Source organism: Caretta caretta, chromosome 2 (genome assembly GCF_965140235.1).
Source record: "Caretta caretta isolate rCarCar2 chromosome 2, rCarCar1.hap1, whole genome shotgun sequence".
Lineage (NCBI taxonomy): Eukaryota > Metazoa > Chordata > Testudines > Cheloniidae > Caretta > Caretta caretta.
In genome coordinates, this window is record NC_134207.1 from 169,170,711 (window position 1) to 169,185,122 (window position 14,412).

General features: G+C 41.5%; 1 protein-coding gene across 6 annotated transcripts in view; it reads left to right on the forward strand.

The window, feature by feature from the left end:
• The window catches only part of TNS3 (tensin 3), a 343,736-nt gene that overhangs the window by 211,512 nt on the left and 117,812 nt on the right, over positions 1–14,412 (forward strand). For all 6 annotated transcript variants that reach the window (XM_048839218.2, XM_048839219.2, XM_048839220.2 and 3 more), the window contains 3 exons: positions 4,745–4,874; positions 6,915–6,980; positions 9,590–9,694. In XM_048839218.2, the coding sequence (XP_048695175.2) occupies positions 4,745–4,874; positions 6,915–6,980; positions 9,590–9,694 (301 nt within the window). The remainder of the gene's footprint in view (positions 1–4,744; positions 4,875–6,914; positions 6,981–9,589; positions 9,695–14,412) is intronic.

The window sequence follows — 14,412 nt, forward strand, 5'->3', positions numbered from 1 at the left end:
CCATGTCAATCTAGAATCTAGTCAAGGAAAAAAACGTTAAAAGTAGTTTCAGGTACTACACGTGCCCTTCCATTTCCCTGTCAACTATTATGGTTTTTACAAGTGTGTTCTTCTTTTAAAAAAAAAAAAATTCTGTCACCCATACAAACAGGGGGATGCTATCTGGGGTCCCAGCTCAGCAAAGTATTTAAATATGCTTAGCTTTAAACATATGAATAATCTCATTGACTTCAGTGTGGTTACCCCCATGCTTAAGGTTGGGCATATGCTTAACTTTTTTGCTGAACTGGATCCTAAAAATGAGTGATAGTGTTCTGATCTCAACTACACAGCGATGAATTGGAGTAACTCCACTGAAGTCAACATTTACTCCAAATTTGAACCTCTGTATCTGTGACGAGAATGTAGCCTATAGTACCTTATAAGTAGGCAAAATATTCTGATTTACTGGTGATCCAAGTTTTTGGGTTTCCATCCAACAGAATGAATATTCTTGTCAGAATTTTGACCACAGAAAATGAAGAACTTGGAAATATGTAAGCAGTTTCTGCGGAGGAAACAAAAAAAGTTGTAAAGGTGTTGATATTATTGAAAATGGGTTCTCTCTCTCCAGCGGCCAATTAGGTGGAGAAGGTTCTGCATGTGTGCAAAGTCAGACTTCTCAAGGTCTAGAGAATGTATTGTGCTTTGCAGGTCTTTAACTTTCTTCATCTGCAGAAACTCTCACCCATGACTCTTTCATGAAAATGATGTGCCATTTAAAATATTTTCAAGAGAAGGAAAGCCAGTGTCTTCACCTCTAACTCTTTCAGTATTAACTATCGCCTAAAGTGTAATCCTAAATGAGTTGTATAGTTTTTTAAGGTCTTTTTTCCCCTCACAAAGCAAAATTGAATGGAATGATAGTTACAGCTGCAGTCTGACCTTAAACTTGGAGCAGGTCATTTCTATCTTTTGCATACACTCTCTTTTCAACCTTGTTTTCATCATTTTTACTTTGCTGGGCAAAATCTTCCAGTTCTTCCTTAGGCAAATTACCATCATGTGTGATGGCAGGCTGCTTGAGTAAGGATTACTGGATTTGGCATATAACGAGTAGGCTATTTATTCCTGAGCTCAAGCATCCTGATGGTAATACGGCCTTATATTTTGTAAAATCAGAGGACTAGCTGATGATGCTAGTTTGAGTAAATTATTGCCAGCCACAGATTGTCTGAGAGTTAAAAGAGGTGTAATAAAGGAATCTCTTGACTGAAAAGGAGTTTGTGTCCTATGCTCCTATAAGTATTCAAGTTTCAAAATACAATACAAAAAAATCTTTCCTGGTCTTTTTACTGTGTTCTGGGGAATTTTCTTCCTCTTAGTTTCCTTGTCTCATTTTCTTTATTTTCTTTCTAACATAAACATACTTAGCTCTGTTCGCATGAGATTCTCAATGCTCTTCACAAAGATGCATATTTGTGACCCTAAGAGCCTCTCAATGTCCACTGGCAGAGGACCCACTATATGATAATTCCTATCAGGCCTGACACACACTCACTGCCCCCAATACACTGTTGTCATAATATGTATCTAAAAGGTGTCATGGAAGGTATTATATGTAAACTGGTGACACACTGGCCCCAAAAATCTTTGTGTGATGTATGTACAGGTTGGGTACAAAGAGTTATATATGTGTGCTAGAAATATGTTCTTAAATGTGTTTGGGAGCCAGTGAATACATTGAATCTGCCCTAGACAAAGGAATGTGGAGTCCCCTTTCTGACTGGCTTGATTACAGGTACAGGACAATGAAAGTACATTTACATATAAGGTAAACAAAACAATCAACCTAACATGCGGTAGCTTAGTGGGCATACTTGTGGAATCTGCACCCTAAGAATCTTCCCTGGCTCTTGAGCCAAAGACTATTGAGTTTGGGTAATATAAGGGGAGCAAAAAGACAATTTAGTTATCCATCATTTAGGGCAGTGATTCTCAACCAGGAGTATGAGTATCCCGGGGCTATGCAGAGCTCTTCCAGGGGGTACATCAACTCATCCATGGTCACACAGGGAGTCTGGCTGAGCCAGGAATTGAATCCAGGTCTCTTTAAGTCCCAGTCCAGTATCCTGTGATCAGTTTGGGCTATGTGGCTTTTGTCTGGTGTCAAAGGAAATAGATTTAAAGGAAAATAAGGAAAAGTATTTTAAAAAATTACTAAAAAAAATTATTGAGATTTTTGTCCATTTTGAGGTTATTAATGGGTGTCCATTAATTCTCTTTCATGGGATTTGTGTGATTTGGAGGTTTATAAGATGACTTGCTTGCAGGTATTTGCACTGTGATCGCTGTATAAGAAAAATGGATTAGTTGAAAGAAGAATTTTAAGATGGTCTGTGTTCACTCCCTCTTTCTCTTACATAATAAACACATTCAGCCTGCCTCATCTCTGTATAGATTTGAGAGATATCTTATTAGACTGTTACAGTACAAAGTGCTCCTATAACGTCACTCCCAAACAAGGGTGTCCTTGTGCAATTCAACAATACTGCTAATGAAGACAAAGGAGCATAATGGTGTAAAATCAGTGTAAGTGGGAGGAGACTCAGACCCAGTATGTTCATTAGATGCTTTTTAGTTTCATTCATTCAAAAATATACTTAGTTAAACTCTAACAAATATCCCTCACTGGTGTGACTCCTTGTCTCAGTAGGGGCCTGACTAAAGCCCATGGATTTCAGTGAGCTTTGGAATTGGTTCATCTTGACAATTCAGACCTATCTGCCTTCGAAAATCAAAGAGACAAGGTGGGTGCAGTAATATCTTTCATTGGACCAAATTCTGTTAATGAAAGAGACAGGCTTTCAAGCTCTACAGAGTTCTTCCAGTCTGAGTGAAGAAGACCTGAAGAAGAGCTCTGTGGATCTCAAAAGCTTGTATCTTTCACTAACAGAAATTGGTCCAATTAAAGATATTACTACACCTACCCATTACTGCACCCAATATCCTGGGACCAACAGCTACACAATATGTGAAAATCAAGACATAATAATGCAGAGAGACCAAGCTTATCAGTTTTGATGCATCATTGTTTTCATCCTCCACCTTCTTCCCACGTCTAAATAAAATAAAAATAGTTTTTGGTGGGTGACTAATCTCCTTAAATGAGAGAGGTGGTGACGGGACTGAAGTTTAGACTGTTTTGCAGGATGGCCCCTGGGGCTGTTGCTGAAGGCACATAGTCCTAATGCATGAATAATAAGGAAAGAATGTGCCATTGGTTCAAATCAGTCTTTAGAGGCTATTATCTTTGCTTTTCATCTTTGGAAGGGCATGAGTCTTCAGATTCAAGAAAGGAAAAACAATAACAAAAGCCTCGTAGTTCACATGGGGGATCTGATTGCTAAATCTGTGTTTGGAAATACTCTGTGGGGTGTTTAAACAATTATCTGCTTACATCCTACCAAATGTAGTGGGTCTTCACTAGCAACGTTCACTCGCAATGTTAAAGTGCTGCCGCAGCGGCCCTTTACCTTGGCTGTGTAGTCGCGGCCCCAGCGCTGGGAGAGAGCTCTCCCAGTGCTGTAAAAAACCCGCCTCCACGAGGGGAGCAGCTCCCAGCACTAGGAGCGCAGCTCCCAGCACTGGTGCACTGTCTACACTGCCACTTTACAGGGCTGAAACTTGCAGTGTTCCTGGGGCCGCGGGGGGTGGGGGGCAGGGGTGTGTGTTTTTTCACAACCCTGAGTGAGAAAGTTGCAGCGCTGTCAAGTGGCAGTGTAGACAAGGCTGTACTCTAACCGTGAAAGGATAAGAATGGAGATGGTGCACAAAAAGATTAAAAATCCTCCTTTGTTTAAGTGACAGAGGTGAGTGACAGCATTTAGGAGCTGTGCTCTGTCATAAGCTACTGTACCAACAGGTTGGCTCAACCTGTGTTTCTTTCCTGCATTACCCTGTCCTCCCCATCACTCCATCAGCCAAACATGGTCAGTGTTTTTTTACAGGAGAACATGTACAGTAGGCTGTAACTGTGGACACCTTTCTCCCCATGGACTAACCGAAACAGCAGCTTTGCTATTTTCCTTCCCTGTGCTTTTTGGCAGATGTACTTAAGTTTATGATCTTCACACACCATGCTCTGAAGTTCATTTTTAATGCTGTTCCGTGTGTACCCAAATGCTGCCAACTGTACTCCTTCTTTCAGAGGAAGGTCTTGTCCTTGGTAGAACGACTAGGAAGATTTTAAAAATAATCCTCGCTTTCATCATGGCAGATTCCAAAGGAACATGGCCTCCTTGCAGACAGGATTTCTTGCTTACAATGGTCTAACTTTAGGTTACCAGAAACAGTTTAGTCAGCTCACTATCTTACTGCTGAAGTGAAGAAAGCCTTTGTGTGTTCTTCAGTTGCTTTAGATTGAGGATCCATTTTATTTTATTTTAAGATGCATTTTGGTACCTTGCAAAACTACTGATGTAAGCCAGCTTACAAATCTGCCGATCTGTCACATAAAATGATGACTGATGGTGATAAAAGAGTAATTAATGACTTTTTTTACTGATCCATTTTTTAAAAAGTAACTTGTTCTGGGCTTGTATAATTTTACAATGATTGAGTAAGCTACTTTCCTTGTTTCAGCGTTGGTGGAATCTGCAGTAAATTGCATCACTGTTGGTTTTGTTCAGACAGCAATATATAAACACAGACAATACGAAGAATGGACTTATTAGGGGTGTTTCTCTTTTTCTTGTCTGTTCAGCTGAAGTGTTATCACAAAAAATATCGATCAGCCACCCGTGATGTCATTTTCCGCCTGCAGTTTCACACGGGTGCCGTTCAAGGCTACGGTCTGGTATTTGGCAAAGAGGACTTGGACAATGCTAACAAAGGTAGGCTTCCTTCTGTGTGTGTGGGATGAAGAGGGGATTCATGATTGTGTATACTGGGATGTATGTATGTGTGTGTGTCTGTTAATGTGTGTTTATGTTAAAATCAGTGTCTTCAACAATGCCTAGTGATATCAGATGTCTCCATTTTGGAAGCTTAATTGGACATTCTACAGGTGCTCATCCACTAGGAAGAGATGTGTATTCTTAGCTTGTGTATAGGTGATCAGCACTTCCTGAAAATCAGGCCTCTGTATATCCAAAAATTCTGGAACAAAATCACTAGTCACTTTTAAAAATCCTCACCTAGGTATCGTACTGCTGCTTCCCAAAGTGTTGTATTTTGTTTGTGTGTGTGATTTTATATATATATACATGTAACCCTTCTGCCCGTCAGAGTTGGCAGCAACAAGTGCTGGGTTCAATATCTAGGGGATCCATTCCAATAACACAATGCAAACCGGCTCGAGCCCCCACCCAGTGACCTGGGACAAATATATACCACCCCCGCTGGGCGCCTCCAAGAGGCAATACTTCCCCTCTCGCAAGCACATAGTCTGAGTGTAGCAAAAGCCTTTTAATAACAGAGAGAAACAATGTGGCATTATGTTGGGGAAACACCACCAACAGGATTCATAACACAACCCATGAGCAAAAAAAACCCACCCCAAGCAAATTGGGGCATGCCCTTTTCCCTTTGCTTCTTGAGTCCAGCAACCCCAAATCACCCAAAGTCCCAAAAGTCCAATGCCCCAAAAGTCTCTGTCCCTGGTCAGGGCAGCCCCAGAGTTCTAAAGTTTATCTGCGGAGCTTTACCTCCCAACCTGGGTGGAAATGGGACGGGGGTAAGAGGCACCTTACATGATCTGAAGCTGACCGCCCCATAGCTCCATAGCAGCGCTCCGCTCCGGCAGCCGCCCCACAAACTCCTTCGCTCAGCTGCGCTCCGCTCTGCCAGCCGCCCCACGAACTCCTTCGCTCAGCTCCACGGCCCACAAGCAGCTCCTGCCATCCACAAACTGCTCCGCGTCGAACTGCTTCACCAGCCGGTCCGCAAGCCACTCCAGCCGTCCCGCAAACTGCTCCACAATATATCTTCAGGCTCCCCCACTACTTAACACAACACTCAGTGATTTCAGTTCTTAGGTGAATTCAGCTTGTATTAGGGGAGCCCCAGTGCTGGTGCACTGTCAGCCCAAAATGAGCTCAGCAGCCTATAACTAGACTTCTAATGAAATCAAAATTAGCTCTGATATTCCACAGTGGAGAGAGGAGGAAGTGCAATTAGCATGTAAGGCCCTCACCAAGGGGCCCATACCACCAAATATTAATACTTGTCCCCAGCCTCTCTCCATTCACACAGTTTTGGAACCCATGACCCTTGCCTAGCGAGTGCTACTTAGTTGATGGTGAATCCCTCCATCATAACAAAAGGCCACGTACAGTTCCAAGCACAGTTCCCATAATCAGGGTAATAACAATTTATTCTTCCTGCCCCAATAACAGAGACACTGGGGATCCCACAGCAGCCAAAGTGACCATTTGGGCAGCTATGGTCTCATTCTAGGTGTGGTGGGTGTGCCTATGCAAATGAGATCGGCCCCTGAAGTTCTTTTCCACAACTTGCCACACCTCACCACCAGATGTCAGGGTGGAGCTCATCCTGACACTGCTTACATCCACATACTTGTTTAGTGGTCAAGGATTGTTGTTTTGCTGGGTTTTTTGAGCTATGAAACCACTGCAAATAAAACGCTAAAACAAGCGTTGTTTTTTGTTGTTGTTCGTTGTTTTTTTTCTGTGTTCTTGACTGTTCTGGAAAGTAAACCAAACTCTGACTTCCGCTTTTGTGGTCTTTTACTGAGAATGTGGGGGTCGGGGGGAACCTTGCTGTTTTAAAAGGCAGTTGGTAGAATCTAAGTAAAAAAGGGAAAGAGAAAATACACACATTGTATTCATTCTACTGTAAAATCTTGATTTGTGAATGCATTGCTACTATTCCCTGGAAAATAAACTTGCTGTGATATTTTGTTGTATTTTCAGATGACCGCTTCCCTGATTATGGGAAGATTGAATTGGTTTTTTCAGGAACCCCAGAGAAAATCCAAGGTAAGCATTCAATATATAGAATGATCTCTGTTTATTTTGGAAGCTGACAGAATTGAAGTGCAGAAAGAAAATTAAATTTCATCCCAGAAAGTTGTAGTACAGAAAATGTGGAGTGTAGTTTACCTTGGAATACAAGAACTTAATAAAATTATTCTGAATTTACACTAGTGTAATTGTGATCAGAATTTGACTACAAAAATATATTGGAGTGGTTGCTGATAACTATTAGAAAACATATAACATATATAGTAAACTATTCTACGGATAGCTTTAGCATACATAGATTAAGTGACCACAATGCTATAAAATCACATACTGCCAAATATTTAAAATAACTCTATTTGAAGAAAAGTAATTTCTTCAAAAACCTAATCTAAGTTGTGGTCTATATAAAATGCTACAGGTATTATTCATTGTTATCCCAGGTGCCTTACATGAACTTATTTAAACAAGTGACAAACTTTGGACCAATTTCAGACCTGAAACCAAATAGAACTTCATTGTCAGTAGAGCTGCTTGTGTTTATACCAGGTCAGAAGTTGGCTCACAAGTTATACCCTGTATTCTTCCTCCGTTACATTATAATCTAAGATTGTGTCTATACTAATATGGAACTTCCCATATCCAAGATGAAAAAATTATATCATAGAGTTTGTGAACAATTTATTACTACTATGCATTTATTGCTTTTCCAAAGGTAAATATTGGTTCTGCCTGAGATGATGAAAAAGAGATGTGTTTCAAAATATAGTTCTTTCCATGTGCCATAAATAATCTTTTCTGTAGTGTTACATATACTGTGTACTGGCAATCTTTCCCTTGCATTTTTCACAGTCTAATTGCTTGGAGACTAGTAGTAGCAGCCAGTAAAAAGCTGGCTTCTCTCCAGTCCAGCGCACAGTTCTACTTTTGCCTGCTGAGACTCCTTATAAGAACATTCATTTTTAATAGCTTCTCTAGCTTAATCTATGCTTTTCCTGGATGGTAAAGCTCCTGGTCTGCGTGAAGAGTAGCCAGTCTGCCAGTCTGAAAAAGGATCAAAATCTGTTCATTATTACTTCTGTTTTTCTGGCATCCTAGAGAATGAATCAGATTTGTATTTTCAGCAGGTGCTCAGAGTTGGAACTTATTTCATAGCTGAGTTATCTGAGTGCAAAAAGGGATAAGGGGAAAAAGTCTCAGTGCCCCATTTTTGAAGAGACTCTAATTTTACAGTTTCGTAGTATTTGAGAAATTATTTAAAAAATGGAAAATTCCAGCTCTTCATAAGTTTAATAATAGAAGGCCCACTTTTCAAACTCAGATGACAAACCTTGGAAACCTATATATGCATGTGGGCACTTAAATATCTGTGTAGGCACCTAAAGCCCCAGTCCTGTGTTGTGAGAATGTGGCTGGACTGTGGCACTCAACACAGAGCCCTGCTGTTTATTGTGCCCTCAGGATCAGGACCTAAATCAGTACTTACGTGTCTAAAAATACTTACTTAGGTGCCTAAATGCAGACTTTTGGCTTCCTAACTTTAGGTACCTATGTTTGAAAAGTGGGCCTAATAATAGCACTTATATAACACTTTGCTTCTGTAAAGCATTTTACAAATATTAATTAAATGCCCCCCAGAACGCCACTATAGGGTAGGTACATAAGGATTGTTCTCCCCTATTCCAGGTGGGAAACTGAGGTAGCAAGTTGACTTGCATATTGTCACGGATTAAGTCAGCGTCAGAGCCCATATTGAAGTCAGGAGTTCTTGATGCTCCTCTCTTGTGCTCATGACACTGGACCACAGCTAAATCCCTCATTGCTATAGTTTTCAAATGTATAAATTACATGTTAAGGGTGCAACAAATGTGTGAGTTAACTCCTTGGTGACCGCTGAAAATTCCATGTACGTCTGGCGGAGGACACTTTCTGTGAGGCCAAATGCACCAGGCAAATGTTTCATTCCACTGACTTCAGTGTAATGTTAGTGTATGGGAACAGCAGCACATCTGCTATTGTGGAGAAAAACAGCCAAAAGTTTAAGATTGAGATGTCAGCTTTGCCTTTGAGCTGTTACCCTTGTTTTCACTGCAGCCCTGTTGTCATTTACACACACTGTTTTTATTTAATAAAGCTACTAAATAAACTTTCTCTGATATGAGAACAATAGTGACCCCCAAAAGAAACATGACCTTACATCATTTCTTCTTTGTGCAACAGTTGAACTGCTAATTGACAATGGAGATGCTTGTGGTATCATTCTGAGATGTCACTTCAGTTTTGGTCGTACATGGCTAGAGAATGTTGCATACCCTCTCATTCGGGGGTGTGTGTGTGTGTGTGTGTGTGTGTGCTATTAAGGCAAGGCTACTCTGTAGTCAGAGGCTCCAGTTAAACTCTCTGTTTATTCCTACTGTAATGAAACATTAATACAATCTTAGTTTCCATAGTCCATTTCAATGTGGCTGTTGAACTGTCTTTCCCTATCATTTCTCCCCACACTTCCGAAGATGGGGTTAATGCATTCACTGAAGCAGCACATTGTCAGAGATGGGTGTATGTGTAGATACAGATGAAAGCAGGAGTACTCCTCCATTTTGTCTCTGACCAAGACTTTACCCTTTCAGGATGTGAACACCTGAAGAATGACCATGGAGTGATAATTGACTACAATACCTCAGATCCACTGATCCGCTGGGATTCCTATGAAAACATGAGCCCTGATGGTGAAGGTGAGGAGAGCAAGCTTGTCCCCAGGGTTCTATCATAACAGACCAAGATTAAACTGTTAGCAACTATAAAATACTTACTGGGATGGGAGGAAGGAGAGCTCCCTTACATGAACCAGTGAAATTCTACCATTGTGGGAGTTGTTGACTGTTGTGTCCCTCTCTGTCTAGCCACAGTTGCAGCGTGGCTGCAGGGGGAAGAAAGACCTAAGGGTTATAGAAGTGGATAGGATTCTTGATTTGTGAACAGTGGCACATTTGGGCGTTAGAGAGCTGGTTGGTGTGAATTAGATGGTGGGTAGATGTAGGCTAGAAAGAGTTTTTGTATTAATCGTTGTGTAGCAGCCTTGGGGGTGGCAGGGTTGCTGCTGACTCAGTTTCCCTCTCTTGAACTCCCTAACATCTTCAACAATAGGCTTTCATGTGTTGAGAAACAACCCTTCTTGGGGTCAAAGTTCACAATGAATCACACAAACTCCCACCCAGCCTTCTAGCTGGCCTACAACTCTTGTCTACACTACCCGCCGGATTGGTGGGCAGCGATCGATCCAGTTGGGGTCGATTTATTGCGTTATCGACCGCTGAGCGCTCTCCCGTCAACTCCAGTAAACCATCAGAACGAGAAGTGCAGGCGGAGTCGACAGGAGAGCTTCAGCTGTTGACTTACCGCAGTGAAGGCACCGCGGTAAGTAGATCTGAGTACGTCGACTTCAGCTATGCTATTCATGTAGCTGAAGTTGCGTATTTTAGATCAACCCCACATGGTAGTGTAGCCAAGCCCTTAGTCCTGTCCCTGCTGAGGCTTTCCTCTAGCAGACTTGATCTCCACACCCCAGCTTTCCTAACTGGCTCCTGCTCCCTGCAGGCTTTTGGTTTTATCTCCATCCCAAAAGGCCTGTTTTAGCCACATGACCTGCCTGACATATGACAGTGCACACTTTTTCACAATCTGAGTGTGTCACAAGTGGATCCATCTGCCCTTAAAGGCCAGTCATCCTTTTACAAATAGTTTTGACACTTTCAATCTCAATATATACCTATAGTCACTACATCTTGCGGCAAATTCACAGGTTTCAGTTAAAGCATGAAAGCTACATTGTCTGGAACTCTGCAGAAGATATGCAAGACTATAAAGTAAGGGGTGCCCAGGTCAATGGAATACAGACAGGCATTTCCCTTGGTACAATTATATGTCTGTAACTTGCCAGGGACCCTTTATTCCATAAGTTATCCTTCCTTCCTTCCTATTGGTATTTACAGTGCAGTGTGGTCTGGGTGAAAGTAGTGTAAAAGCAGCCGTCATGGTCTCGTTCCTGTTTGCGTGGTTCCTTGATGTTGCCTCAGAACAGGCAAAAGAAGTAATTGTTCTTGATTTGCGTATTTCTCATGTGAAAGCTCAGAATGTGACACCTGCATGCGCACACACACAAGCCTGACTCTGTTGCAAGTAAAAACATGAGGGGAGCAGATAAGGCCTGAACGAATGCCAACGTTTCTGTTTTCACAAAGCTCCCTGAAGAAACATGGAAGGAGTAAAGCTAGAGCACTGTCAGCCATGATCTGATTCAGCTTGCATCTTTTTTTAAATCCTTAAGAATCAGTATTGAGTAAAGATTGAGAGAAGTCTGTGTGTGTGTGTGTGTATGGAGGGGTAAGAGAGATGAGTTATACAAGAAACTTCAGTTTCTCCACCACAACACAGTTGCACAAGGGCACCTCATGATAGCATGAACAGACGGCTGCTCTCCCATGGGAAACAAGCCAGCAAAAAGGTTGAAAGACTGAAGCAAGGCCATTGCCTCCCCCTCTCCTCTGCATGATTCCACCAAGCAGGGTGAGTGCGGGCACTGCAGGCAGCCATCTGCTCCATGAGAATGGATGGAGCACACTGCGTGTGTAAATGCACACGCACACTCCACTGATGTGCAAGGAGCAGCATCTGAAAAGATTGTGCTTTACCTGAGGCAAAATCTCCTCTTTGGGTGGTCCAGCACTGTGCTGTTCCCTGCATCGGGCTACAGTAGAAATGCCATGCAAGCCGTTGAACCGATTCTGTAAATGACTTTCAGTGTTGCGATCAATAAGTAAAAACTCACATATTCCATGATACTGCTCGAGATACCTATCCAGGAAGTTACAGAAAAGCAAAGAAATGACTGTGCAGCCAGAACGTTACAGTTCTGATGTAAAGTGTCTGATCCTCATGTCTATATAAGCCTTGTGGGTGGGATAGGATCAAGTGGAATAGAATCTGACGTCATGCTATTTGCTGCTGTTAGAAATGCCTTCCACTTCTGTATATATTTAATGTGTACTATGTGCTTAAGAGACATAGGGAGAGTTCTGCTGCTTTTGTGACAGCAGCTTTGTTTAAAGTCTCTTACATCTGATGTTGTTACAGGTAGCTTTCTTCAGCTAAATGTTTCTGTTCCAATTCAGACTTTTTAGGGCATGGGACATTTTAGAGCATTTTGCCTGTACCATAATTCCCGTTGAAATCAACAGGAGTAATATACGTGACTAGAGGGCAGTAGATGACCTATATATAGTATGCATACTAACGCCTCCTCACTTTTTTGTGCATATTAAAACTGGGGGGTAATGAAATATATCATCAAACCTGCACGGCCATTCACAGATACCGCAAGCTTCATGAAACTGACAGACTTTGTAACTTTTCAGGTTGGCTTTTAAAAAAAAATGAATAATTTGAAATTGAAAGAGACCTATTTTGTTCTTGTTGACACTTTATGCACAGAGGGATTGCACCCCATAGCACTGTGTTGTGACTGAAGGTACAAAACTGAGAAAGGTGATAAAAAGGAAGAACCACACAGTAAAATGTACCCAGTTTTTCTGAGTCTCCGATATTGGTTTGAAATAGCTAGATGCAGGGGGTTCACCACTAGTTGCAGAGAGAGAATTGCCTCCTAAGTGTTCCTGACCTCCTGGGTGATTAGCAGGGATTCAAGAAATCTGTTTGTCATGGAAAAACGCAGAAAAATGCAGAATTTGCATTTTTACAGAGAATCTTTTACATATTGTTAACAAATGAAAACACATAGAATAGAACCTTGTTTATCTGATCCTCCATTATCCAACGCTCTGTATTAGCCAAACCAGCAGTCACTCGGGGCTGATAGCGGCTGGGGCTTGGGCAATCAGCCCGGGGTGGCTGGGGCTCAGGGGTTCAGCCCTGAGAGGCTGGTGGTTCAATTAATATGGAGAACCGGAGAATAGACGCTCAGATAAACGGGGTTCTACTGTATATCAATAAAACACTATGTTCAACTGATACCTATATATATTGTGACTAGGGAAACTAAACTTCAGTGTTTCATTTTAATCGTGGAAAAACTCAGATGTTTATGGTTTTTTTAATCAGAGAATTGGGGGGGGGGGTGTTATAACAGAAAACTAGGATTCCTGGTGATTAGTGGAGCAGTGTTTACATATGTCTAGAATAGGAGGAGTCTGCAGACAGCTAGTCCCCTATAGTTCCCTTTCCTTTCTCCTTAAGGGTCTAGAATTTTCTGGCAGTTGGGGAAGGAAGAAGTGATTGAAAAACATTGTTAATTTCTTCATCTAGACACTTATTTCTCTTCAGAGCCCTTGATGAGCAACTTTATATGCTAGCTCATGTTAACACACTTCCTCCATATGCATATACAACTTTAGAAACAGCTTCTTGCTCTCTGATTTTGAGTCAGTATCACATTCCCCCATAACTGGGTGGTACCTTTCCTGGGAGTCTTCTACTATGATGGTTCAAAATATGTGACTGAGAACAGTATTTGGGACTGCAATGGTAGAATTCGAGAAGTTGTTTGTGCTGTCGTTAGACTGATAGAGATGGTATCACCTACTGTAAGTTCCTCATTTTGTTCCTGTGGTCTCTATAGCTTTGGGTGTTTATCTTTTCAAACCACGTTTGTTAGAGGAGGAAGGGACCAGCAATGATGATATTGTTAATCATTATTGCTGTTTTTCAGTAGCGATGACAGCAGCATGATATAGTAGAGATACTGTTTGTAGATAGCAGCGAGATGACCAAAATTTACTTATTTCCGGAAAAGGCAGCAAAATGTCTGTAACAGCTTTGCCACTGTACATTGTATAATGCCCACCAGATTGTAGTGTATTTCATTATCTCTGGTTATTTTAATGTTCCCACTCCAGATGAGTACCATGGCAGTTCAGGAGTGTGCTTTGGTTCGAACAGAGTGACAAGCATTCTTGGTTGAATTCTTGGCTGAGATTATTCCAGGGATAGAGTCACTGCAGCAAGTTATGCATGATCATGTCTGTCATCCAAAGAAGACTGCATGATGCACAGCAAGAGTGTCGAGTATGCTACCTGCACACACACTGTTTAGTTTAGTAGGCAGCAACGCTAGATAGAAAAAAAAAACATCATGCCCAGCATCAGAGACCATAATAATGGGCCAAATTAATGCCTGGTACAACTTGTTTGAAAATGGATTTACAGAAAGGATGAATTTAGTCCATTCTTGTTAAATGTTTTTTCACTTTTAACGTTTCATCTATTTAGTAACCTCTAAATCCCTCCACAACCTGACAATTAGCTAGCAAAAACCTGTGGGAGAGAGAGAACACACACTTACATGGTAAATTGTCTTAAAATGACAATTTTTTTAAATTTAAGGAAGCATTAGGCAAGTGTTTCAGCTGGTCTGCACAGTGTTAGAATCCCTTAAATG